The sequence below is a fragment of the Mobula hypostoma genome, chromosome 4, assembly GCF_963921235.1.
Source record: "Mobula hypostoma chromosome 4, sMobHyp1.1, whole genome shotgun sequence".
NCBI classification, from domain to species: Eukaryota; Metazoa; Chordata; class Chondrichthyes; order Myliobatiformes; family Myliobatidae; genus Mobula; species Mobula hypostoma.
Window position 1 is genome coordinate 168,720,150 of NC_086100.1, and position 26,996 is coordinate 168,747,145.

At 41.6% G+C, this 26,996-nt stretch overlaps 1 protein-coding gene across 5 annotated transcripts in view; it reads left to right on the plus strand.

Moving 5' to 3' along the window:
- uso1 (USO1 vesicle transport factor) overlaps nt 1-26,996 on the plus strand; it is a 141,650-nt gene that overhangs the window by 14,834 nt on the left and 99,820 nt on the right. For 3 of the 5 annotated variants that reach the window (XM_063046950.1, XM_063046949.1, XM_063046952.1), the window contains exons 2-6: nt 8,634-8,720; nt 9,990-10,054; nt 18,142-18,221; nt 23,357-23,371; nt 25,461-25,564. In XM_063046950.1, the coding sequence (XP_062903020.1) occupies nt 8,634-8,720; nt 9,990-10,054; nt 18,142-18,221; nt 23,357-23,371; nt 25,461-25,564 (351 nt within the window). The remainder of the gene's footprint in view (nt 1-8,633; nt 8,721-9,989; nt 10,055-18,141; nt 18,222-23,356; nt 23,372-25,460; nt 25,565-26,996) is intronic. The other 2 variants (XM_063046951.1, XM_063046953.1) reach the window with 1 other exon arrangement.

Genomic DNA, 26,996 nt, shown 5'->3' on the forward strand with positions numbered 1-26,996 from the left:
ACAGCTAGAGGTCGTGGTACGTATTAGTACCAATGACATAGGTAGGAAAAGGGAAGAGATCCTGAAAAAAAAAGTACAGGGAGTTAAGAAGGAAGTTGAGAAGCAGGACCGCAAAGGTAGTAATCTCGGGATTACTGCCTGTGCCACGCGACAGTGAGTGCAGGTTTCCCCTGCCATCCAAAGGTAGAGTGTTCCTATGAAATGGTTCGTAAGCCGAAATGTCGTAAAGCGAAGAAGCAGTTACCATTTATTTATGTGGGAAAATTCTGTGAGCGTTTGCAGACCCAAAAATAACCTACCAAATCACGCCAAATAACATATAAAACCTAAAATAACAGTAACATATAGTAAAAGCAGGAATGATATGATATATACAGTGTATATAAAGTAGAAATACTTTTCCACAATCATTACTGAACTGTTCTCCGTAGCGAAAATATCACGCAAGCGCCGTCAGCAGAAAATCTCACGCAAGCGCTGTTGGCAAGAGCACTCTCTCCAGTAACCTTTAAGCTATGAAGCTGCCAAATCATACCAAATAACGCGTAAAAATACACAGCCTGTATAAAGTAGAAATAATGTATGTACAGTGTAGTATCACTTACCGGAATTGGGACAGCGCCGAGCACACTGATGATGGTGTGTTAGGCTGAGTCGGAGTTTGGGTGGTGCAGTGGCCCCCACCCTCCGGGCCGCTGAGCAATACATTGCTGCAAAGCACGCAGGGGAAGCCGGGAGCCGGGAGGCACACAGCACATCTTTAAGAAAAAAGCCGAAATAAACAAGCTAATTAATTAGGTGCCGCCTGACACGTAATTGTCGGCGCAGATCAGTGCCGATTTCCGATTGCGTCGTCTCTGATCTGGGCCAACAATTACGTGTCGGCGGCACCTAATTAATTAGCATATTTATTTCGGCTTTTTTCTTAAAGATGTGCTGTGTGCCTCCCGGCTACCATTGCATTCTCCGCGAATTGGTATCTGTCCGTGGCCTGGGTGGTGGGACACTGGGGTGTTATCTCGTCGTCTGTTTCCATTGGAGCAGGCAGCTCATCTTCTATCTCTGCCGGCCTCGATGTCGAAGGTCGAGGTTCGTCGTCTGCTGTGGCTGATGTGGAAGGCTTGCTTGACTGTTGAGTCCCGCGCATTTTTCTATCGCACAGTTCCTTAATAAGGACTCAAACCATCCTGCAAATATCTTCTAAACCGACGTACCCTTTCAAAATTAAAGTCGTACTTTATCATTACTCATTCGGTTTCGATTGTTATCCTTTTTTCTTCCAATTGTATCAGCTCTTCATCTGTTAGTTCTTGGTGATGGGATGCCAAAACCCCTTCAACATCATGTTCGTCAGCTTCCACAAGCCAAACTCACGTTGTCCTTACTTCATTCACCACGATCAAAATGCTTAATTATGTCTTACCATAAGTGTAACACCCTTACAAGCTCTTTCAGGCTTTCCCGATACCATAGAACTTATCTTGCAAATGGCTGCTCAATGCAATGTGTTAAAGCAATGCAGTTCCGAATCTGGGGGAGAGCGGCTGCTCCGGGCGCGCTGCCTTTTTATCACGCGCTGAATTTTTTTTTGTAACAATGAAAACACCTTCTGAAAGCGAAAACAGGGTACTAATGTAGGTCTTTCGTAACAGAGAGGTTTCGTAAAGCGAACTCACGAAAAGCAGGGGACACCTGTATAGGAATAGAATAAGATGGAGGATAAATGCGTGGCTGAGGGTTTGGAGCAGGGGGCAGGGTTTCAGATTTTTGGATCATTGGGACCTCTTTTGGGGGAGGTGTGACCTGTACAAAAAGGACGGGTTGCACTTAAATCCCAGGGGGACCAATATCCTGGCAGGGAGTTTTGCTAAGGCTATTGGGGAGAGTTTAAACTAGAATTGCTGGGGGCTGGGAACCGAACTGAAGAGACTGGGGAAGAGGCGGTTGGCTTATAAATAGGGAAAGCTTGGAGACTGTGTGAGGGAGGATAGGCAGGTATAGAGAAGGGATGTGTTCAGACTGAAGGTTTGAGATGTGTCTATTTTAACGCAGGGAGTATTGTGAACAAAGCGGATGAGCTTTAGAGTGTGGATCAGTACTTGAAGCTATGATATGGTGGCCGTTACAGAGACTTAGATAGCTCGGGCAGGAATGGTTCCTTCAAGAGCCGGGTTTTAGATGTTTCAGAAAGGATAGGGAGGGAGGCAAAAGAGGTGGGGCCATGGCACTGTTGATCAGAGATGGTGTTAAGGCTGCAGAAAAGGTGGACGTCATGGAGGGATTGTCTATGGAGTCTCTGTGGGTGGAGGTTAGGAATAGGAAGGAGTCAATAACTTTACTGGGTGTTTTTTATAGGCTGCCCAATAGTAACAGGGATATTGAGGAGCAGATAGGGAAACAGATCCTGAGAAGGTGTAATTATAACAGAGTTGTTGTGGTGGGAGATTTTAATTTCCCAAGTATCGATTAGCATCTCCCTAGGACGAGGAGTTTAGTTGGGGTGGAGTTTGTTAGGTGTGTTCAGGAAGGTTTCTTGACACAATACATAGGTAAGCCTACAAGAGGAGAGACTGTACTTGATTTGGTATTGGGAAATGAACCTGGTCAGGTGCCAGATCCCTCAGTGGAAGAGCATTTTGGAGATAGTGATTATAATTCTATCTGCTTTACAATAGCATTGGAGAGAGATAAGAACAGACAAGTTAGAAAAGAGTTTAATTGGAGTAAGGGGAATTGTGAGGCTATCAGGCAGGAAATTGGAAGCTTAAATTGGGAACAGATGTTCTCAGGGAAAAGTACAGAAGAAATGTGGCAAATGTTCAGGGGATATTTGTGTGGAGTTCTGCATAGGTACGTTCCAATGAGATAGGGAAGTTATGGTAGGGTACAGGAACCGTGGTGTACAAAGTCTATAATAAATCTAGTCAAGAAGAAAAGAAAAGCTTACAAAAGGTTCCGAGAGCTAGGTAATGTTAGAGATCTAGAAGATTATAAGGCTAACAGGAAGGAGTTTAACAAGGAAATTAGGAGAGCCAGAAGGGTCCATGAGAAGGCCTTGGTGAGCAGGATTAAGGAAAACCCCAAGGCATTCTACAAGTATGTTAAGAGCAAGAGGATAAGATGTGAAAGAATAAGACCTAAAAAGTGTGAAAACCAGCCAAATCAAGATTGATGGTGCTGAGGAAAGGGCAGGTGGAGAACAAGTTCCGGTCAGCATCGCAGGCACAGCCATCCCAACCATCACAGAAAAGCCAGTCAAGAGCTTAGGCGAAGTTTTTGACAACTCTTTAAGGGACACGACATCCATTCAGGCAACCTGTACCGAGTTGGATGGCTGGCTGAAATCTGTGGACAAATCTGGCCTACCTGGGAAGTTTAAAGCCTGGGTGTATCAGCATGGCATTCTTCCCAGAATCCTGTGGCCCCTCCTCGTCTGTGCAGTTCCGATCTCGACAGTCGAAACCTTCGAGACGAGGGTTAGCAACCACCTCAGGAGATGGCTGGGACTGCCAAAGAGCCTGAGCAGCCGCACTCTATGGACACCATAACAAACTGCAACTGCCCTTCAAATCCTTGGAGCAAGAATTCAAGGTAACAAGAGCCAGAGAAGTGCTACAGTATAGGGACTCAAGTGACCCGAAGGTGGCTAGAGCAAGGATCCAAGTGAGGACTGGCAGGAAGTGGAGGGCAGAGGAAGCTGTTCAGGAAGCAGAGGCGAGGCTGCGTCACAGGAGGCTGGTGGGAGTGGTCACACGAGGCTGAGCTGGGCTAGGATCCTTTCCAACTCCCCAAGTGGACACCAGAGGGAAGGAAAGGCGTTGTCTAGTTCAGGAAGTGGTGAAAGCAGTAGTGGAGGAGACGAGAGCCTGCAAGGCAGTGGGAATGAAGCAACAGGGAGCTTGGACAAGATGGGAGAATGCAGTTGAGAGGAAAGTGACCTGGGCTGATCTTTGGAAAGCCGAACCACACTGCATCCAATTTCTCATCCAGGCAGTGTATGATGTGCTTCCAAGCCCATCAAACCTGCACACATGGGGCAAGGCAGAGTCATCTGTGTGCCCACTGTGCTCCAAGCGAGGAACCCTGGAGCACATCCTCAGCGGCTGCGCAAGGGCACTTGATGAGGGATGGTACAGGTGGAGGCATGATCAGATCCTGAAGACCATCGCTGAAGCCATCAGCGCAGGAGTTGAATGGGTGAAGTGGTCCCGACCCTCCATGCAGATCATTGCCTTTGTCAGAGCTGGGGAGCAGCCAAAACCTGCCAAAAGAACATCTGCAGGCATCCTGACCTCTGCAAGGGACTGGCAGCTGTTGGTGGACCTCAAACGGCAGCTGAAGTTCCCCAATCATATCGCAGCCACCACCCTGCGACCAGACATTGTCCTAGTGTCTGAGTCTACTAAGCAAGTGGTGCTGCTGGAGCTGACAGTCTCATGGGAAGATCGCTTGGAAGAGGCCTTTGAAAGGAAGCTCTCCAAGTACGCAGGACTAGTCAGCAACTGTCAGCAGGCTGGATGGAGAGCGAGGTGTGTCCCAGTGGAGGTTGGTTGTAGGGGATTCCCAGCCCGTTCCTTAGTTAGACCCTTCAGCAATTTGGGCATAGAGGAAGAGGAGAGCCATCCATAGTACCACCGATGCGACAGAGAGGGCCTCAAGAAGGCTGTGGCTCAAAAGAGGGGAGCCATGGAGTCATAAGTAGCTAGCCATCTGGACACAAGCTGGGGTCTGATCAGCCCCGGCTGGGTCACCTGGAGGAGGTTGTATGATGTTGAAAGACCCGAAACATCCGATGATTCCAGGAACATCACTGAAGATGTGTCCAGAAGCATCAGTAGATGTATGTACACAACAGTGGGAAAGTGTGTATGGAACCGGAGGAAATAGCAGAGGTACTTAATGAATACTTTCATTCAGTATTCACTATGGAAAAGGATCTTGGTGATTGTAGTGCTGACTTGCAGCAGACTGAAAAGTTTGAGCATGTAGATATTAAGGAAGAGGATGTGCTGGAGCTTTTGGAAAGCATCAAGTTTCTGGGGATAAGTCGCCGGGACCAGATGAGATGTACCCCAGGCTACTGTGGGAGGTGAGGGAGGAGATTGCTGAGCCTTTGGAGATGATCTTTGAATCATCAATAGGGACAGGAGAGGTTCCGGAGGATTGGAGGGTTGTGGATGTTGTTCCTTTGTTCAAGAAATGGAGTAGAGATAGCCCAGGAAATTATAGACCAGTGAGTCTTACTTCAGTGGTTGGTAAGTTGATGGAGAAGATCCTGAGAGGCAGGATTTATGAACATTTGGAGAGGTATAACATGATTTGGAATAGTCAACATGGCTTTGTCAAGGGCAGGTCGTGCCTTACGAGCCTGATTGAATTTTTTGAGGATGTGACTAAACACATTGATGAAGGAAGGGCAGTAGATGTAGTGTATATGGATTTCAGCAAGGCATTTGATAAGGTACCCCATGCAAGGCTCATTGAGAAAGTAAGGAGGCATGGGATCCAAGGGGATATTGCTTTGTGGATCCAGAACTGGCTTGTCCACAGAAGGCAGAGAGTGGTTGGAGACGGGTCGCATTCTGCATGGAGGTCAGTGACCAGTGGTGTGCCTCAGGGATCTGTTCTGGGACCCTTACTCTTCGTGATTTTTATAAATGACCTGGATGAGGAAGTGGAGGGATGAGTTAGTAAGTTTGCTGATGACGCAAAGGTTGGAGGTGTTGTGGATAGCGTGGAGGGCTGTCAAAGGTTACAGCGGGACATTGATAGGATGCAAAAATGGGCTGAGAAGTGGCAGATGGAGTTCAACCCAGATAAGTGTGAGGTGATTCATTTTGGTAGGTCAAATATGATGGCAGTATCCAGCATTAATGGTAAGACCCTTGGCATTGTGGAGGATTAGGTAGATCTTGGGGTCCGAGTCCATAGGACACTCAAAGCAGCTGCACAAGTTGACTCTGTGGTTAAGAAGGCATACGGTGTATCGACCTTCACAAATCGTGGAATTGAATTTAGGAGCCGAGAGGTAATGTTGCAGCTGTATAGGACCCTGGTCAGACCCCACTTGGAGTACTGTGCTCAGTTCTGGTTGCCTCACTACAGGAAGGATGTGGAAGCCATAGAAAGGGTGCAGAGGAGATTTACAAGGATGTTGCCTGGATTGGGGAGCATGCCTTATGAAAACAGGTTGAGTCAACTCGGCCTTTTCTCCTTGGAGTGACGGAGGATGAGAGGTGACCTGATAGAGGTGTATAAGATGATGAGAGGCATTGATCGTGTGGATAGTCGGAGGCTTTTTCCTAGGGCTGAAATAGTTGCCACAAGAGGACACAGATTTAAGGTGCTGGGGAGTAGGTACAGAGGAGATGTCAGGGGTAAGTTTTTTTTACGCAGAGAGTGGTGAGTGCGTGGAATGGGCTGCCGGCAACGGTGGTGGAGGCGGATACGATATGGTCTTAAGAGACTTTTGGATAGGTACTTGGAGCTTATAAAAATAGAGGGCTATGGGAAAGCCTAGTAATTTCTAAGGTAGAGACGTGTTTGGCACAACTCTGTGGACTGAAGGGCCTGTATTGTGCTGTTTTCTATTTTTTTCTATCTTCTGTTAATCTGGCTCACTGTTGTCGTATCTCACTGAAGTCTCCTTACTCCCCAAAGCCTGCCCTTTGGACCATGCAGTCCAATGATTGCTGTGTCCAAATCATTAAATAGTGCAGGCATTTGATTAGGGTGTGCAGTACCTCACCCACATTCTACATTTGGCTAGATGCAACAAACAGCATTTTATGTCTTTTTTGCCATTTTTGTTCACAATACTGGTCAACAATTGGTTATTGTAAACCAAAAAAGGTTTTAACTTTTTTTAGAACTTGTTAAAAGTTTGTTAAGACTTTGTTAAATATTGTAGATAACATTTACTCAATTGCATTGTGAATGTGAATTAATTCTACAGCTTCTAGCATTAGTTAGACATTTGCAAATCTGCTTATGTACATTGAAACAATTGACAAAGCTGAGTATATTTGACTGAAGGTATACATTGTGCAAGTGACCAAAATAATTTTCTGTTCCATTTAAAGTGAACATTCAGCTTGAATCTATTTCAATATGCTAACTTGTACAATGTGACAGCATAGTCAACAGACTTCTCAGCTGTGTTGAGTACTTTGCTTATTTGTGTCCACTTTTAAATATCAATTCATACTAATTCAGCATTTTCTTGTAGATTTCAGGTGTTTCTTCTTTTAGTTATTATGGCACTTTTGGTCTTTGAGCCATTATCAAACTTTGAGCCCTAGTTTTATGAAGTGCATTAATTGCTTATACAAATTTATTGCTTATAGGTTGACAGATTAAAAAAAATATGATTTTACCATAAGCCCATAAAGACATGGGAGCAGAATTAGGCCAGTTGGTCCATTAAGCCTGCTCCACCATTTCATGGCTGGTTTACTATCCCTCTCAACCCCATTCATTCTCCTGTCTTTTCCCTGTAATCCTTGGCATCCTACTAATCAAGAACCTATTAACCTCCGCTTTAAGTATTCCCAATGATTCTGCCTCCACAGCCGCCTGTGGCAATGAATTCCATGAATTCGCCATTCTCTGGCTAAAGAAATTATTCCACAACTCTGTTCCAAAGAGACTTTAATCTCTTCTGATGCTATGCCCTCTTGTCCAAGACTTCCCCACTAGGAATCATCATGTCTACATCCACTCTACCCAGACCTTTCAGTATTCCATAGGTTTCATTGAGATCCCCATTCATTCTTCTAAACTCGAGAGAGTACAGGCCCAGAGCCATCAAACACTCCTCATATATTAACCCTTTCATTCCTGGAATCATTCTCGTGAATCTCCACTGGACCCTCTCCAATGTTAGCACATGTTTCTTAGGTTAAGGGTCCAAACTCACAGTACCTCAAGTGTGGTTTGACCAATGTCTTATAAAACCTCAGCATTACATCCTTGTTTTTACATTCTAGTTCTTTTGAAATGAATGCTAACATTGCATTTGCCTCACTACTGACTCAACCTGCAAGGAAGGAATCCTGCATGAGGATTACCAAGTCCCTTGCACCTTTGATTTCTGAATTTTCTTCCCATTTAGAAAATACTCTACGCCTTTACTCTTTTTACCAAAGTGCATGACCATACACTTCCCTACAGTATATTCATCTGCCACTTCTTTGCCCATTCTCCTATTCTGTCCAAGTTCATCTGTAGACTCCCTGCTTCCTCAACATTACCTGCCCCTCCACTTATCTTTGTACTGCCAGCAAACTTCACCATGAAACCATCAATTCCATCATCCAAATCATTGACATTTAACATGAAAAGAAGTGGTCCAACCCCTGCAGAATGCCTGTAGTCATCAGCAGCCAATCAGCAAAGGCCTATTTAATTCACCCTTTGCCTCCTGCCAGTCAGCCAATCTCCTATCCATGCTTGGATCTTTTCTGTAATACCATGGGCTCTAATCTTGTTTAGCAGTCTCATATGCAGCACTTGTCAAACGCCTTCTGAAAATCAGAGTAAAAATTTGAATTTGATCCTTCAATGTTATTTTGCAGTTGTTATCTGGACTGTGCTCTGCATTCAGTAGTTAACTGTTTTATCTTCTTGAACAGGTTCAGAAGCTATGTGACAGAGTAGCTTCTTCTACACTGCTGGATGATCGTAGAGATGCTGTGAGAGCACTCAAGTCACTGTCAAAGGTATGATCTTGACTGTTTCAAAATTTGGAGTAAAAGGAAGACGGAAATTGTAGTTTAATCATAATGGAATTTATTTATTTAGAGATGCTGTGTGGAATAAGTCCTTTTGGCCCTTTGAGCCATGCCACCCCAACAACCTTCAACAACCCTGATTTAACCTGAACCTAGTCATGGGACAATTTAGACTAACCAATTGACCTACCCGATACATTTTTGGACTCTGGGAGGAAACCGGAGTACCCAGAGAAAACCCACACGTTCCATAGGGAGGATGTACAGACACTCCTTTCAGAGCATGCTGGGATTGAAATCTAAACTCTGCCCTGAGCTGTCATAGCTTTTCGCTAACCGCCGTTTTACCAGGGTGGCCAATTCTGCAAAACTCTACAAGCAATTTAGCTCACCAGGATCTTGCTTCCACACTTCATTCTGCTTCCAACTCGCTGTCCTCTCCCTGCACCATTGGCAAGTTCTTCTACCCCAATCTCATGTGCTCATCCAACTTTCCCTTGAGTCTATTTTCCCAACTTTGTTAACACTCCCATCATTCCAGGAACTTCTAGGATTTATTAGTGTATTTATGATTATTGGTATAATATGTTTAGTTCTGTACATCTGTACTGCACCTGTCCATAATTTTGAATATCTCCATTCTTCTGCATTCTATCTTTTTCTTGAGATGACAGTCCTGCTTTATTAAAGATTACCTCATAAATATACTCCTTCAGTCCTTGTGTCTTTGTAAATTCTTTTTGAACTTCTACCAGAGCTACAGCATTTTTATATTATGCATGCTAGAAATGTGTACATTGGTCCATTCTAACCAAGACAAGGTTGTAAGTAGTAATACACACAAAATGCTGGAGAAATTTGAGTCTCATCCAGGTTTCAGCCCGAAATGCTGGCTGTTACTCTATTCCATAGATGCTGCCTGGTCTGATCAGTTCCTGCAGCATTTTGTATGTATTACTTTGATTTGCAGCATCTGCAGATTTTCTCAATGTTGTAAGTAGGTTTAATGTAATTCTTCTTTGCCATAGAAGAATATAAAAGATTTCTTTGTTTTTTTTAATTGTTTCATTAATCTATGTTGCTACCTGTAACAATTTAAGACTTGCCACGGACCTAGTTAGAATGCAGAAGAATGGAGATATTCAAAATTATTTTGTTCATGGGAAGGGACAAAATTAAAAATCTTTATTCAATAATTAAAAGAATTTTTTTGTATTCTTTTATATCTTAAATATGTACACTTGAAATTTCTTTTAGAAATATCGGCTCGAAGTTGGTAGTCAAGCTATGGAACACCTCATTAATGTGCTGCAGATGGATCGGTAAGTGCCATATTTGAATTAACTTGGAAAGTGTCTAAACTCGACCAACTGTAGTAGAACTAGGGAATCACCTGACCCATTTTTGGGAAGTCGGTGTTAACATGAGAGCTTGAAAGGTTCCTTCAAGACTCATCAGACATGTATCCGTTTAAGTTTGATCTCTGACAGATGGACTTTCCTGATTGGTTCAGATCAGGCACATCTCACCCAGGTGCAAGAAACATGTAGGATTGCCATATGGGCTAAGATACTGTCTTTCAGTGATTTTGAATCCACTCAAGTAAAAATGAAAAATTATAGCTCATGATACAAGTTAAAGGAAAAGCCTGCATAATTAAAGGGATTTCTTCAGGAAAGAAATGCATGGGATACAACAAGACTTTTGGAAATTAAAAAAAGACTGCATATGCTGGAAATATATGTATTAAAGTTTTTGGAATTTGTTCTTTGGTCTAGTTCAATAGGTTGTTCATGACTTGGGTGGAAAGTATCAAGGAGACTGAACTTTGCATTCAGTTATCCCTAATTATTTCAAACCCATTCTGGATTATCTAATGGTGAAGTGTTGTCCACACTACCTGCCACGAGAGTTCACTTCAGCAATCCTGACAGCAGTCTCCATCCCACCTCAGAAATGAAGACAAAGTCTGTACTCAATGAATTATACTCTGTGCTTAGCAGCCTTGAAACGGGATTACCAGAGGACATTTTCATCATTGCCATTGACTTCAACCAGGCCAACTTCGAATGTGTGTTACCAAAGTACTACTACCAGCAATTCTCTTGTCCCAATAGTGGCTCAGCATCCTCCACTATTCTATACAATCATTAAGGATGCTTACCAAGCCACTTCCCATCCACACTTTAGTAAATCTGACTACCAGGCTGCATGCCAATTTCCTGCATGCAAACAGAAGCTGAAACTGGAGGATGTAGAACATGAAGTCATACAATGCTGGGCTAAGGATACATATGAGCTTCTGCACATGAGCTTTGAGTCAGTATACCAGTCCACATTCAAAGACTCAGCTGCCAGCCTCGATGAGCATGTCACTTTATGGACTTCATTAGTAAGTGTGCCAAAGAGGACAACTCTGGGTGTTTCCAAAATGGAAACCATGGATAAAGTAGGAGATCCACTCCCTAATGAAGTCTAGGCCTGCAGCATTCAAATCAGGTGACCTTGACATTTATAAGAAATTGAAATACAACCTTTGTAAAGTTAGCAGAGATGCTAAGAGACAGTACTAGTCCAAAATCAAGTCTGAGACCAGCCATTAGTTTTGGCAAGACTTGCATGCTGTAATGGGCTACAAAACAAAGTCAGGCAGATTGTCAACAACAACGCATACCTTCCTAATGAGCTTAATGTATTCAATGCATGTTTTGAGCAGAAGGGTACAGATATGTCACCACCCAGAGCCTCCAATGCACCTAAACCACAGTCACCATTGCAGATGCAAGATTAATTTTCTGGACATTGAACCCATAGAAAGCATTTGTCTTGGCCATATTCTTAGATCCTGAGTAAATCAGCTGATGTGAGTATTTGCAGACATATTTAACCTCTTCCTGCTTCAAGAAAACTATGTTCATCCTGGTACCTAAGGAAAACAAGATAGCGTGCCTAAATGACAACTGTCCAGTGGCCCTACACTTATCCATGGAGCATCTGGACAGTAAAGACAGCTACATTAGACTATAGTTCATTGACTACAACTCCACTTCAATGCTATTAATTTCAAGCAACCTCTGGATGCTGGGATTCAATGCCACCCTCTGCAACTATATCCTTGACTTCTAGACCAACAAACTGTCATCAGTAAAAATAAGCAGCAGCACTTGTATCATGATTATTCTAAGCATTAGTGCTTTAAGTGGTTGTGTCCTCGGCCCTTTACTGTCTGTACATTCATGACTGCGTGTCCGGATTCTAGTTGAACTCCATCTACAAGTTTGCAGGTGATGCTGTAGAAGTGGGCTGTGTTTCAAATAATGATGAGTTGGAGTACAGGAAGCAGCGAGTGTCATGACAGCAACCTTTCCTTCAATGTCAGCAAAACAAAGGGGCTGGTCATTTACTTCATGAAGCGGGGCTGGTGCACATGCTCTTGTCTACATCAGTGGTGTTGAGGTTAAGAGCTTCAGTTTCCCAGGAACAAATATCATCAATAGCTTGACCTGATCCAACCACATAGATGCCACAGCCAAGAAAGCTCACAAACACCTTTATTTTCTCAAGATGCTTATGGCATATCCTTGTTGACCGTTAAAAAATTTTTACTGATGCATCATATAAAGCAGAACAACTGCTCTGCCATTGACTGCAAGAAATTTCAGAGTTGTAGACACAGCTCAGTATGTTGTGGAAACCAGCCTTCGCTCCATGGACCCTGTCTATACAGTTGCAAGAAAATGTTTGTGAATCCTTTGCGATTACCTGATTTTCTCTAATACTCATAAAATGTAGTCTGATCTTCATCTAATTCACAATAATGGATAATATGCCTAAACTAATAACACACAAAGAATTGTATTTCTAGTCAATACTGAGTGCACCATTTAAACAATCACAGTCTAAGTTTTTTTAAAAAAAAGTATGTGAACCTCTGGGTAATGCTTTCTACAAAAGCTGTTTGGAGTTGGTTTTTCCAATCAATGAGAGGAGATTGGAAGTGTGGGTTGTAGAGGTGCCCTGCCCTATAAAAAGACAGATGAAGTTAAGTTACTGACTCTGCCTGCTCTTCTCAAGACAGGCCTGTTTATGTACATCATGCCTCAATTAAAACAACTTTCAGAGGACCTTAGAAGAAAAAGTGTAAAGATGCACGAAGCTGGAAAAGGCTACAAAAGTATTTCTGGAGACCTGAGTGCTCATCAGTCCACAGTAAGAGAAATTGTCTACAAATGGAGGAAACTGGGTACTGTTGCTACTCTCCCTAGGAGTGGGCATCCTGCAAAGATCACACCAAGAGCACCATGTGCAATGCTGAAGGAGGTGAAAAAGAACCCAAGGGTAATAGCAAAAGAACTTCAGATAACTCTAGAACTTGCTAAAGTCTTTGTTCTTTTGTCCACTATAAGAAATGCACTGAACAAGAATGGTATTCATGGAAGGACACCATGGAGGAAACCACTGCCCTCAAAAAAAAAAAAAAAATAAAACTGCTGCATGTCTCAAGATTGCAAAAGACCACTTGGATGTTCCACAATGCTTCTGCGGCAATGTTCTGTGGACAGATGAGACAAAAGTTGAACTTTTTGACAGAAATGCAAACGGCTATGTTTGGAGGAAAAGGGCACTACACCCCAACACCAAAACCTCATCCCAACTGTGAAGCATGGTGGAAGGAGCATCATGGTTTGGGGCTGCTTTGCTGCCTCAGAGCCTGGCTAGCTTGCAATCATTGAGGGAACAATGAATTTAAAATTGTATCGAAATCTTTTACAGGCGAATGAATGCATTAGCTGAAGCTTAAAAGATGTAGCAGGACAATGATCTGAAACACAAGACTAAATCAACAACAGAATGGTAAAAAGAAGAAAATTCATGTTTTGGAATGGCCAAGTCAGTCCAGACTGTAATCCAATTGAGATGCTGTCGCATGACCTGTTTATGCAAGACATCCCAGAAATATTGACAGATTACACCAGTTTTGTGTGGAGGAATGGTCTAAAATTCTTTCTTGCCATTGTGCAAGTCTAACAGGAGACGTTTGGTGGAGGTTATTGCTGCTAAAGGATGTTATACCTGTTATTAAATGCATATTTTTCCCAGCCTGGACTGTGAATGATTAAACAATTTATTAATTTAGACAGATTGTCTATTATTGAGGCTTGGATGAATATCAAACCACATTTTATGAGTATTTAATGCAGAAAGCCAGGTCACTGCGAACGGTTCACAAACATTTTCTTGCAACTGTCCTCCTCTCTGCCTCAGTAAAGCAGCCAATCAAAGACGCCATCCACCCTGGATGTTCTGTCTTCTCCCTCTCTTTAAGGCATCCGTTAGTCTTGCGAGACCATGGATCTGTGCCTGGAAAGTCTTTACTCTCCAGGGTGCAGGCCTGGGCAAGGTTGTATGGAAGACCAGCAGTTGCCCATGCTGCAAGTCTCCCCTCTCCATGACACCAATGTTGTCCAAGGGAAGGGCATTAGGATCCATACAGCTTGGCACCAGTGTCATCGCAGAGCAATGTGTGATTAAGTGCCTTGCTCAAGGACACAACACGCTGCCTTGGCTGGGGTTTGAACTCACGACCTTCAGGTCGCTAGTACAATGCCTTAACCACTTGGCCACGTGCCCACACTCTCCCTTTCTATTGGGCAGAAAATACAAAACCTGAAAGCATGTACCATCAAACTCAAGGACAGCTATTGCACTGTTATCAGATTCTTAAAATTGTCCTCTTGTACAATAAGACGGACTCTTGACCTCATAATTTAACTCATTATGATGTTGCACCATATTGTTTACCTGCATTGGATTTTCTCTGTAGCTTTGAAACTTTATTCTGCATTGGTATTGTCTTATGACAATAGACAATAGGTGCGGGAGTAGGCCATTCAGCCCTGTGAGCCAGCACCGCCATTCACTGCGATCATGGCTGATCATCCACAATCAGTACCCTTTTCTTGCCTTCTCTCCATATCCCTTGACTCTGCTATCTTTAAGAGCTCTATCTAACTCTTTCTTGAGAGAATCCAGAGAATTGGCCTCCACTGCCTTCTGAGGCAGAGCATTCCACAGAACCACAACCCTCTGTGTGAAAAAGTTTCTCTTCAACTCCGTTCTAAATGGTCTACCCCTTATTCCTAAACTGTGGCCTCTGGTTCTGGACTCCCACAACATTGGGAACATGTTTCCTGCCTCTAGCGTGTCCAATCCCTTAATAATCTGATATGTTTCAATCAGATCCCCCCTCATCCTTCTAAATTCCAGTGTATACAAGCCCAGTCGCTCCAATCTTTCAACATATGACAGTCCCGCCATCCCGGGAATTAACCTCGTGAACCTACGCTGCACTCCCTCAATAGCTAGAATGTCATTCCTCAAATTTGGAGACCAAAACTGCACACGATACTCCAGGTGTGGTCTCATCAAGGCCCTGTACAACTGCAGAAGGACCTCTTTGCTCCTATACTCAATTCCCCTTGTTATCAAGGCCAACATGGCATTAGCTTTCTTCACTGCCTGCTGTACCTGCATGCTTACTTTCAGTGACTGATGAATAAGGACATCTAGATCTGGTTGTACTTCCCCTTTTCCTAACTTGACACCATTCAGATAGTAATCTGCCTTCCTGTTCTTGCCACCAAAGTGGATAACCTCACATTTATCCACATTAAACTGCATCTGCCCACTCACCCAACCTGTCCACGTCACCCTGCATTTTTATAACATCCTCCTCACATTTCACACTGCCACCCAACTTTGTGTCATCTGCAAATTTGCCAATGTTATTTTTAATCCCTTCTTCTAAATCATTAATGTATATTGTAAATAGCTGCGGTCTCAGCACCGAGCCTCGCGGCACCCCACTAGTCACTGCCTGCCATTCTGAAAAGGACCCATTAATCCCTACTCTTTGTTTCCTGTCTGCCAACCAGTTTTCTATCCGTGTTAGTACCCTACCCCCAATACCATTTGCTGTGATTTTGCCCACTAACCGCCTATGTGGGACCTTATCAAAGGCTTTCTGAAAGTCCAGGTACACTACATCCACTGGCTTTCCCATGTCCATTTTCATAGTTACATTCTCAAAAAATTCCAGAAGTTTAGCCAAGCATGATTTCCCCTTTGTAAATCCATGCTGACTCGGACTTATCCTGCCGCTGCTATCCAAATATGCTGCTATTTCATCTTTTATAATTGATTCCAGCATCTTCCCCACCACTGATGTCAGACTAACTGGTCTATAATTGCCTGTTTTCTCTTTCCCTCCTTTCTTAAAAAAGTGGGATAACATTAGCTACCCTCCAATCCGTGGGAACTGATCCTGAATCTATAGAACATTGGAAAATGATTACCAATGTGTCCACGAGTTCTAGAGCCACCTCCTTAAGTACCCTGGGATGCAGACCATCAGGCCCTGGGGATTTATCAGCCTTCAGTCCCATCAGTTTACCCAACACCATTTTCTGCCTGATGCGAATTTCCTTCAGTTCCTGTGTTAACCCTAGGTCCTCTGGCCACTATTACATCTGGGAGATTGTTCGTGTCTTCCCTAGTGAAGAGAGGTCCAAAGTACCTGTTCAGCTCGTCTGCCATTTCCTTGTTCCCCATAATAATTTCACCCCTTTTCTGTCTCTAAGGGCCCAACTTTGGTCTTAACTAATTTTTTCTTCTTCACGTACCTAAAGAAGCTTTTACTATCCTCCTTTATATTCTTGGCTAGCTTACCTTCGTACCTCATCTTTTCCCCTCGTATTGCCTTTTTAGTTTTCTTTTGTTGCTCCTTAAAAGTCTCCCGATCCTCTGGCTTCCTGCTCATCCTTGCTATGTTATACTTCCTCTCTCTTATTTTTATACTGTCCTTGAGTTTCCTTGTCATCCACGGTCGCCCCTTACTCCCTTTAGGATCTTTCTTCCTCTTTGGAATGAACTGATCCTGCACCTTCTGTATTATTCCCAGAAATACCTGCCATTGCTGTTCCACTGTCATTCCTGCTAGGTATCTTTCCAGTCAATTTTGGCCAACTCCTCCCTCCATGGGTCCATAGTCCCCTTTGTTCAACTGTAATACTGACACTCTGATCTTCCCTTCTCCCTCTCAAATTGTAGATTAAAACTTATCATTTTATGGTCACTACCTCCTAATGGCTCCTTTACCTCGAGTTCCCTTATCAAATCTGGCTCATTACACAACACTAACTCCAGAATTGCCTTCTCCCTGGTAGGCTGTAATACAAGCTGCTCTAAGAATCAATCTCTGAGGCATTCCACAAACTCCCTTTCTTGGGGTCCAGTACCAACCTGATTTTCCCAGTCTACCTGCATGTTGAAATCCCCCATAACTGTAGAATTACCTTTGCGACTTGCCAATTTTAACTCTTGATTTAACTTGCACCCTATATCCAGGCTACTGTTTGGGGGCCTGTAGATAACTCCCATAAGGGTCTTTTTGCCCTTACAGTTTCTCAGTTCTATCCATACTGACTGTACATCTCCTGATTCCATGTCTCCCCTCGCAAGTGACTGAATTTCATTCCTCACCAACAGAGCCACCCCACCCCCTCTGCCAACCTATCTGTCCTTTCGATAGGATGTATATCCCTGAATATTCATTTCCCAGTCCTGGTCCTGTTGCAGTCATGTCTGTTATTCCCACAACATCATACTTGCCAATTTCCAACTGAGCCTCAAGCTCATCCAAAGTCTTGTTTTACCTCAATGCACTGTATAGTGATCTGATCTATATGAGTAGTATGGAAGTCAAGGCTTGCATTGTATTTTGTACATGTAATAATAAAACAATTTCTATAATAAATATCTACTTCATTATTTGTACCTACTCACTGACTCAGTTATGCCCGATGTCACAAGCTACAGTTCTCAACTGACCTCGAAATATCCAGCTTGTGGCTCTGACAAGATCTAGACCAAGATTATTTGTTGAATAGACTGGGGAAACTTAAATGTGTAGGAATGGCAACATGATGATTTTTATACATCAGAGATGATCTCCATCTGGATGTTAGTAGGGCAGTATTTGTCTTGAGTGATGTTTTGTGGTTTTGACTTTGTGACCTGGTTGGTCATTCTTCTGTAAGTAGCTCTCAATGTCATAAATGGGCTTAAACCCATGGAAACATGAGGAATTCTGCAGATGCTGGAAATTCAAGCAACACACATCAAAGTTGCTGGCGAACGCAGCAGGCCAGGCAGCATCTCTTCCTAGAGATGCTGCCTGGCCTGCTGCGTTCACCAGCAATTTTGATGTGTGTTGCTTAAACCCATGGATGTGTTTCTGTTAACTTTTAAATTGTTAATTAATGATCAAAACTAAAGAGGTAATGTTTTAACTTCAGTCCTGTGTCTAGATGTCAAAGTATATTTAAACCTTATTCTTTTCTTCTTATAGCTCAGACTCTGAAATAATTGGCTATGCATTAGATACGCTTTACAATCTGATCTCTAATGATGTGGAAGAAGAGGAGCCAGGTACAGTAGAGCATTTCAAAGCTTAAAATCTCTTCACATAACCATTCCCATTATGTATCTTACTGAGTTTGCCTTAAATTCATTTGCTTATGCTACGCTTTTTAACATGCTTCACCAAAATAACTGAATGAAGATGTACCATTTTGAACACATTGAGTGTGACATCTGCTGTGACATCATTGAATGCCTATCTTTAGTTAGTGTAACGTGACTGAAATCTTATGCAGCAGTGAAGATGAGATTGAGCCAAAATACTGAGGTTATTTTTTCCTGGTAGATCAATTTTCTTTTCCCCCACAGGTGATGTCTGGTCCAGTATTTTTCATTTTCAATACAACTTGATACATTAGAACATTAGAAAGATTTTGACAAGAACAGAACATTCGACCCAACAAAGCTTGCCAAATTCCTATTTACTTAGTGTGTTGAAATAACTATCAAGTTTAGATTTGAAAGTCTCTAAGATACTACTCTCAACTACAGAACTAGGTAGTTTGTTCCATGTGTCCACAACTCGCTGTGTAAAGAAATGCTTCCAAATGTTAGTCTGAAATCTCCCTTTAACCAGTATCCACCTGTGGCCCCATGTCCTTGTTGATGGATTAATTTTGCGGTAGAAGCCAGCATCCACTTTACTTATACCCTTAATGATTTTGAACACTTCTATCATATCTCCTTTCATTTTACGTCAACTTAGGCTAAAAAGATTTAATTCTTTCAATCTTTTTTCATAGTTCATGCCCTGCAAACCTGGAATGAGTCTTGTTGCCCTTCTTTGAACTCTCTCTAGTGCCTCATATCCCTCACAAAATATGGACACCAAAATTTTGCACAGTACTCAAGGCGTGGCCTCACAAGTGCATTTTACAGCTAAAGGAGAATGTCTCTAGACTTGAACTCCACTGAGCGCGTTATATAGCCCAACATTCTAATAGACTTTCTACTTGTTTCTGATAATTGTCTAGATATTGATAGTGATGCGTCTACCAGGACACTCAAATCCTTCTCATACAGTGCACTTTCTAACCCAAGACCCCTCATTGTATATTTATAACTAACATTTCTGCTTCCTGTATGTAATATTTTACATTTACTTTATCTGCCATTTATCTATCCAGATCTGGATTTTGTTTAGATCTAACTATTGATTCTGCTGCCATGATGTTATCAGTGTGTCCCCCTAATTTTGTGCCACCTGCAAACTTTACTAGTTTATTTGTTATGTACTTATCCATATCATCAATGTAAATTAAAAACAGTAGCAGCCCCAAAACTGATCCCTGTCGAACCCCACTTTTAACATCTTCTAGGTGTGAAAATGAACCTCTCACGATAACTCGTTGTTTTCTGTTTGTGAGCCAACTCTGCACCCATTTGCACACCTTACCCTGAATCCCTACCTCCTGTAATTTGGTTATTAACCTCTCGTGGGGTACATTGTCAAAAGCCTTCTGAAAGTCCAAGTGAATTATATCAACTGCTCTATTGTTATAAATTTTACTTGCCTCTCAGCATATTATTAAAGCATGATTTCCCCTTTCGGAACCCATGTTGGCTGTCTGCTAAGACGCCTGTTCTTAGCTGCTTTTTCATCTCATTCTATATTAATGTTTTCATTATCTTACCTAATATACACGTTAAGCTTACTGGTCTATAGTGGGGTCAATGCAGTCATCCTTGTATACCGGGACAACCTTAGCCCAATTCCAATCCTTGGGGATTTCACCAGTCTTTACTAATTTTTTTGAAAAATACCTATTAGAGGTTTGTATATACAGTGGGCCCTCCGTATCCGTGGGGGTTTGGTTCCTGGACCCCCCACAGATACCAAATTCCGCAGATACTCAAGTCCCGTATATAAAATGGCGTAGTATTTGCATATAACCTACACACGTCCTCCTGTATACTTTCAATCATCTCTAGATTACTTATAATACTTAATACAATGTAAATGCTATGTAAATAGTTGTCATACTGTATTGTTTAGGGAATAATGTCAAGAAAAAAAGTCTGTACATGTTCAGTACAGCCGCAACCATCATAGCTCTTCTGGGAACGCTGATGCTACCTCGGCATCAGCCAATGCCGATTCTCCCATGATCTTTAAGTTCTTGAGGCTGTAGTGCTTTACATAGCTAGCCAGCCATCCCTTACTAGCCCTAAACACCTTCCTCTTGCTCACAACACAAGTAGCGAACGAACAAGACACAAGGGGAACAATGCTCAAACAACAAGTAATCCTTTAACTCGTCAGTTAATAACTCATCAGGGGTGATTGATAAGTTCGTGGCCTAAGGTAGAAGGAGATGAGTTATTAACTTCAAACTTTCTGCATAATCACTGAAAGAGTTGAACTGCATGTGCATGTAACGAGAGCTGTATAACTCATCTTCTACCTTAGGCCACAAGCTTATCAATCACCCCTGCTGTGGACACTTTCTGGAGGTCCAAGATTTGTATGCTGCACGACCGCTGGACTAAGTGTGTAAATGTAGGAGGGGGCTATGTTGAAAAATAAATGTGCTAGGTTTAGTAAAACTGACTCCTTCTACCTTAGGCCACGAACTTATCAATCACCCCTCGTATATTGTCTGGCCCTGGAGATTTATTAACTTCTAGCATTTTCAGTCGAAGTAGGAGCTCACTTTCTAAGTTCTCTAAGTAAACTAAAACAACCTTGTTTTTCTCTACACTGGCATATTGCTAACATCTTTGCAGATGAATGCTTTAGCAAAATATGAATTAAGACTATCTGCTATGTCCTTCTCTGGATAATTTATTATCCCTAATACTCTTTTAACTTCCTCCTTAATTTTTCTTTTACTTCTAAAGTATTGAGAAAATCTCTCGGTTACTCAGCATTATCAGCAATATCTTTCTTAACCTGCCTTTTGGCAATCCAAATTTCCCACTTGACTATAGCTCTCATTAACACCTATGATTAACTGTATTTTCTGTATTCTTTATCTAGCTGTCTTTTCTTCAATAATTTTTATGACTATCTTTATTCATCCAGGCAGTTGATTTTGTTGCTTTTCCCAACTTTGGGTGTGAACATTTCCTGCACTGTGTGTATTAGCTCTTTAAATCGACTCCACTGGTCCTCAATTGACTCAACATCAAGCAGTTCCCTCCAGTTTACCTTCTGAAGTTTTTGCTGCATCTGCACAAGCTTTGCCTTTCTGAAATTCAATTTCATGGCTTTGATTTTTACTGATATACTCTCCCAAAAAACTTCTCCTAAAAATACATGCGACTAAAGGAAAAAAGTGTCTAAAGCTTTGCTATGTAATGTAAGACATTGGAGAAAGTATAGTATTTGGATAAATGTGCACTTTGTGAAAGATATACAACAATGTTGCTCATGAGCTGGAATTTTGATGCTTAAAAATGTGACAACATATTGACAGAAGATTAGCATAAACGAAAAGGAAATCACTTTGAATTAAAAGGCTTATCGAAGGCATTTGAAATCAGAACTGTACTTACATACACTAAATATGACCTACCACGATAGGATTCAACCTGCTTCTTGCAGTCATATCAACACACACAAAATGCTGAAGGAATTCATAGCAAGAGGATTCGAGTACAGGAGCAGGGAGGTACTACTGCAGTTGTACAAGGCCTTGGTGAGACCACACCTGGAGTATTGTGTGCAGTTTTGGTCCCCTAATCTGAGGAAAGACATCCTTGCCATAGGGGGAGTACAAAGAAGGTTCACCAGATTGATTCCTGGGATGGCAGGACTTTCATATGATGAAAGACTGGATCAACTAGGCTTATACTCGTTGGAATTTAGAAGATTGAGGGGGGATCTTATTGAAACGTATAAAATCCTAAAGGGATTGGACAGGCTAGATGCAGGAAGATTGTTCCCGATGTTGGGGAGGTCCAGAACAAGGGGTCACAGTTTGAGGATAAAGGGGAAGCCTTTTAGGACCGAGATTAGGAACAACTTCTTCACACAGAGAGTGGTGAATCTGTGGAATTCTCTGCCACAGGAAACAGTTGAGGCCAGTTCATTGGCTATATTTAAGAGGGAGTTAGATATGGCCCTTGTGGCTAAAGGGATCAGGGGGTATGGAGGGAAGGCTGGTACAGGGTTCTGAGTTGGATGATCAGCCATGATCATACTGAATGGCAGTGAAGGCTCCAAGGGCCGAATGGCCTACTCCTGTACCTATTTTCTATGTTTCTATGAACTTAGCAGGCCAGGCAGGATTTATGGAAAACAGTACAGTCGACGTTTTGGGCTGAGACCCTTCGTCCTTAGGACATGTAGCTTGTGACCTCTTTCTATTTTTAAGCAATCTCATTTATCACTATGTCCATTTTTTCATTAAACCTGTTAACTATCCTGATAGTTTACCATATAATTCTGATTTCTATATCTCGTCGTAAGTATATGCTGACTTGGAACCTTGATCCAAGTGGTTATTGTCATTGTAATGACCCACATTGTTGATGTCTTCAGACATTGCAGTGGGTTGCTTGTGTTTTCTCAACTTGTGTTGATAGCCCTTCTAGCAGTTGTATATTTTTACATATTCTCAGTTATGTATGATGGCAGTCCAAGATTAAAGAAAATGCTGTGAGATAGACAAGTAATAGCTTCTCATTTTCCATCCAGCTTTATGTTCATGTTATTAAACATATTAAATAGTAGCACAGCTGCTAAATGTATATCTTTCAGTTCCAGCAAGCTACGTTCAATTGTGACCTCCCCCGTGCTGTCTATGTGGAGTTGGCACATTCTCTGTTGGAGTTGGTAGGTTCATTGGTCACTCTAAATTGCCTCTTTTGTATGTGGTTTGTAAAATCTAATGGGAGCTGATGGAACTAGGTCACAAGGAACATAAAAATTAGTGGGAAAATCGGATTGTACTGTGAGCTAGAATGGATGCAATAAGCCAAGTGGCTTTCTAGGTCGTAAGGAAATCTCAAAACATCAGACTAAAAGTTGTAAACAAAGGTTTTTCTCCAAGCTGTCATTGCTTTTTTTCATTGCATGTTTTAATATGTTATGTTTTGAGTGCATTGCTTTAGCATGTCTGTTGCATAGAGTGCTTTGCATTTACGGTGAATTGTTCTGTCTCAGTTAATGTCTTTCTTCTCTTTCATGTAAAATTCAGCAGAAGGATCTGAAGGTAAAATTTTAATTACTATTGCATGGCTCAGCTTCAAGTAAGTTTACAAACAGAAAATAGTTCATATTTAACAATCTTGGATGTTTATCAACTAGATTAACTGCAGATATTTTAAAAGTTGAGAATGAAGAGGCAGTTAATTACTTTGATAGCAATTCAACTTTAAATTAACATTGGTACATGCATGTCTTTATAAAAATGCATGATTATTTTTTCTAGTTTGAAAGGCTTGATCAAGCAGCAAATTAGTCAGTTTCAGGGACATCTGTTGGTTTCAGGAATATCTTTAAACAAAAATATTTTGTCTCTTAATGTGATAAATCATACAGAGGTGCTTCAGAAGAACATTTTCAAAGATGTTGAACTGCGTGAAGTGTGTCTTAGAAAAAGCGAGAAACAAAAATTCAGTGGTTAGGGTTTTGGCAACAGTTGCTAGTGGTGGAGGTCATATTTGGAGAATTACATAATTATAAGAGCAAAAGGCAAATGCTTCAGTAGTAGTGTAGCAGCTATTCATTTGTAACCTGATTTATCTCAAGTACTAAAATAGTAGAGCATTTATGATAGAGAAAGCCATTTGGCTTATGTCTATGGCAGTTGGAAGAAAAAATATCCTACTTTTCATAGATATACATTTCAGTTAGGTCTTCCCTCAGCCACCTCTGTTCCAAAAAGAGCAATCCTTGGTTATTTAATCTTCCTTCTACTTAAAATTTTCCATTTCTGCAATGTAGTACTTGAAGGTGCACTGAAAGGAAACGGGCCCTTTTGTCCATTGAGTATGCAAATAAATTCCAAGTATTGATTTTTATATACGCACTATATATTAGTGTGTATATGTGTATATATACACACACTAATCCTACCCATATCCATTGTAGTCTACAGCCTCATTTCATTGCTCGGCGACATCTCTGCTGAACTGAGGCTGTGGCCTGCAACTAATGGTCTCCTGGACCGGCTGCAGTGATGACTAGTTTCGTGGCCGTGTACTCAGTTTCATGAACATCAGTTCTGAATGTTATTTGGTTTTTCTGCACATTGGGTGTTGGCTGGTCTTTTTTAATGTATTCCACTGGGTTTCTTTGTTTTATGACTGCCTGTAAGGAGACGGATCTCAAGGTTGTAAATGGTATACATACTTTGATAATAAATGTACTTTAAACTTTGAACTACATTTCATCAACTCTAACCCCAGCTCGCAGTTCTATCATTTATCTGTATGTGAGATGCAATTTACAGTGACCAGATGATGATCTGACTTACACACTTATGAACTTTTAGCTAGTGGAAGAAAACTATACTGCCCAGGAAGAATGTGCAAACTCCACACATTGGACACAGGCCAATAGACCTGTGAGGCCGTAGTTCTTTAAACTGTTGAATAAGGTTCTGGCCTAGCTTCCTTACTCCTATGCTCCGTATCATGGTTAATGTCCCCAGCATTTAATTCCAGATCTTATGTACATTGCAATAAGCAAGGGATTAAGTCTCTGAAATTGCATTGATAATATGCTTCCAGTCACAAAAGCATCTAGCAACCAGTACACACATCAAAGTTGCTGGTGAACGCAGCAGGCCAAGCAGCATCTGTAGGAAGAGGCGCAGTCATTTCACTTTGTGTGACCTGAGCCAATTATAGATCAGTGTCCATCAGATCTTATAAAGAAAAAATTCTCTCCTTCTTGCATTACTATGTTTATATTAAGTTGAATAGACCTCTATTGCAGTAGGAAATGCTAAAAATTTAACTCCAGTCTATACTATTATCTTTTTGTTGGGTTTCGTGACTGGAATCAGTCAAAATTGATGTTTATAACTAGCTGCCTTACTTGGAAGACTAATGGGATCATAGCCAGCAGGTGGGGATAGTGCAACTTTGGGATGCCTACTTTAATAAAAGGGAGTGGCATCATCCACAGAAGCTTGAGGAGGTTTCTCCATTTGTTGATATTTATAGAGCTTGTATCAGAAATTGAAAAATGTATTTTTCTAAACAAATTTTTTACTGAAGTTTTCAAAACCATATTTCAAGAAATTGGAGATCTTCTAAATATGAAAACCAGTGACCTTGTTTTTATTGTTGCAGAGGAAAATGTTCAAAAGTCTAGTTCTGATGATCTTGCAGTGCACTTCACAGAAGTTTTCATCAAGCATCAGGAAAATGTAACTTTGCTGTTATCATTATTAGAGGTGAGTTTTTGGTTTCATCTATGTGGAGTTAAAAAACCAAGTCTGAAAATTGCATAATTTTCAATATTGTACAGTTGAAATAAGCAAGGATATCAAAGTCTTTGCTGGCATGGGATGTAACTTGCTTTTATGCATGTAATGGCCACAATATCTAATGAAAATAAACTTCATATGTTTCATGGTGTGGTGATGAAGGGAGTAAGAAGAATGGTAGAAAGCTCAATTGAAAGTATGCAATCATTGTTCTAAGCTTAAAATCAGAAATTTAAAAAAAAATCTGCATGATTCAGTGTGGAGGCATGAGCTGTGAGGATGAGAACACATGGACATAGAAGATGTGGCTGAAAGTTGCCTTGCCTTTAAAGTGGCTGAAAGGAACCATGGCCAAGGGAAAATGAAGACTTAAATGACAGGCTGGTTCAGAAGGTCAGTGTATTCAAGATGGTTTGGCAGCCTGAATCCAAAATTGCCTTGGTGATAGGAGGTTGAAGATTGTGATGGGGGGTTGTTTTTCTGACTGGGAACCTGTATTGTGTTGTACTGCAGGGATCAGTGCTGGGACCTTGGTTGGTTGCCATTTAATTAAATGACTTGGATGAAAACATGTATGGGCTGATAGTGAATTTACTGATGACATGAAGATTGCTGGAGATGTACATTAGCTTGTGTGGGATTGTTGCCTTTGGACGCGGGCATTGGCCATAGTTTGGCACAGTGTTGGCTGATAGAATTTAGCTCCCAAGTGTAAGCTAATACATTTAGGGTTGTTTAATGATGGCTGTACATGCAGATTAAATGGCAGGACCCTAAAAGATTGTGATGTATGAGATACCTTGGACTGAAAATGGCGACATCGGTGGGTAGGGTAATAAAGAAGACACTTAGTTTGCTTGCCTTCATAGGTGGGTATTGAGTAGCAGTAGTGAGCATACGGAAGAGATTTGCCAAGCTGATGCTTGGAAAAAAGAACTTTAGTTACAAGAGTGAGTGAGTAGGCTGGGATTGTTCTCCAGACCATGCTCTGTTCTTGCTGCTACCAGCCAAAAGGAAGTACAGGAGCCTTTGATACCGCACCATCAAGTTCAGGGACAGTTATTACGATTCAACTATTGGGCTCCTGAATCAGTGTGGACAACTTCACTCACCTCAACACTGAATTAATTCCATAACCTATGGGCTTACTTTTGAGGACTCCACAACTCGTGCCCTCAGTATTATTTATTATTATTTTGTTTTTTTTTTCTTTTGCATTTACACTATTTGTCTTTTGTACATTGTTTATCCATCTTTGTATGTAGTTTTTCATTGATTCTATTGTGTTTCTTTGTACCTACTGTGAATTCTCACAAGAAAATGAATCTCAGGGTGACATATGCTTAGGTGATTAATTTATTTTTAACTTTGATTGATCTTACAGGAGCACAGGTGGCTG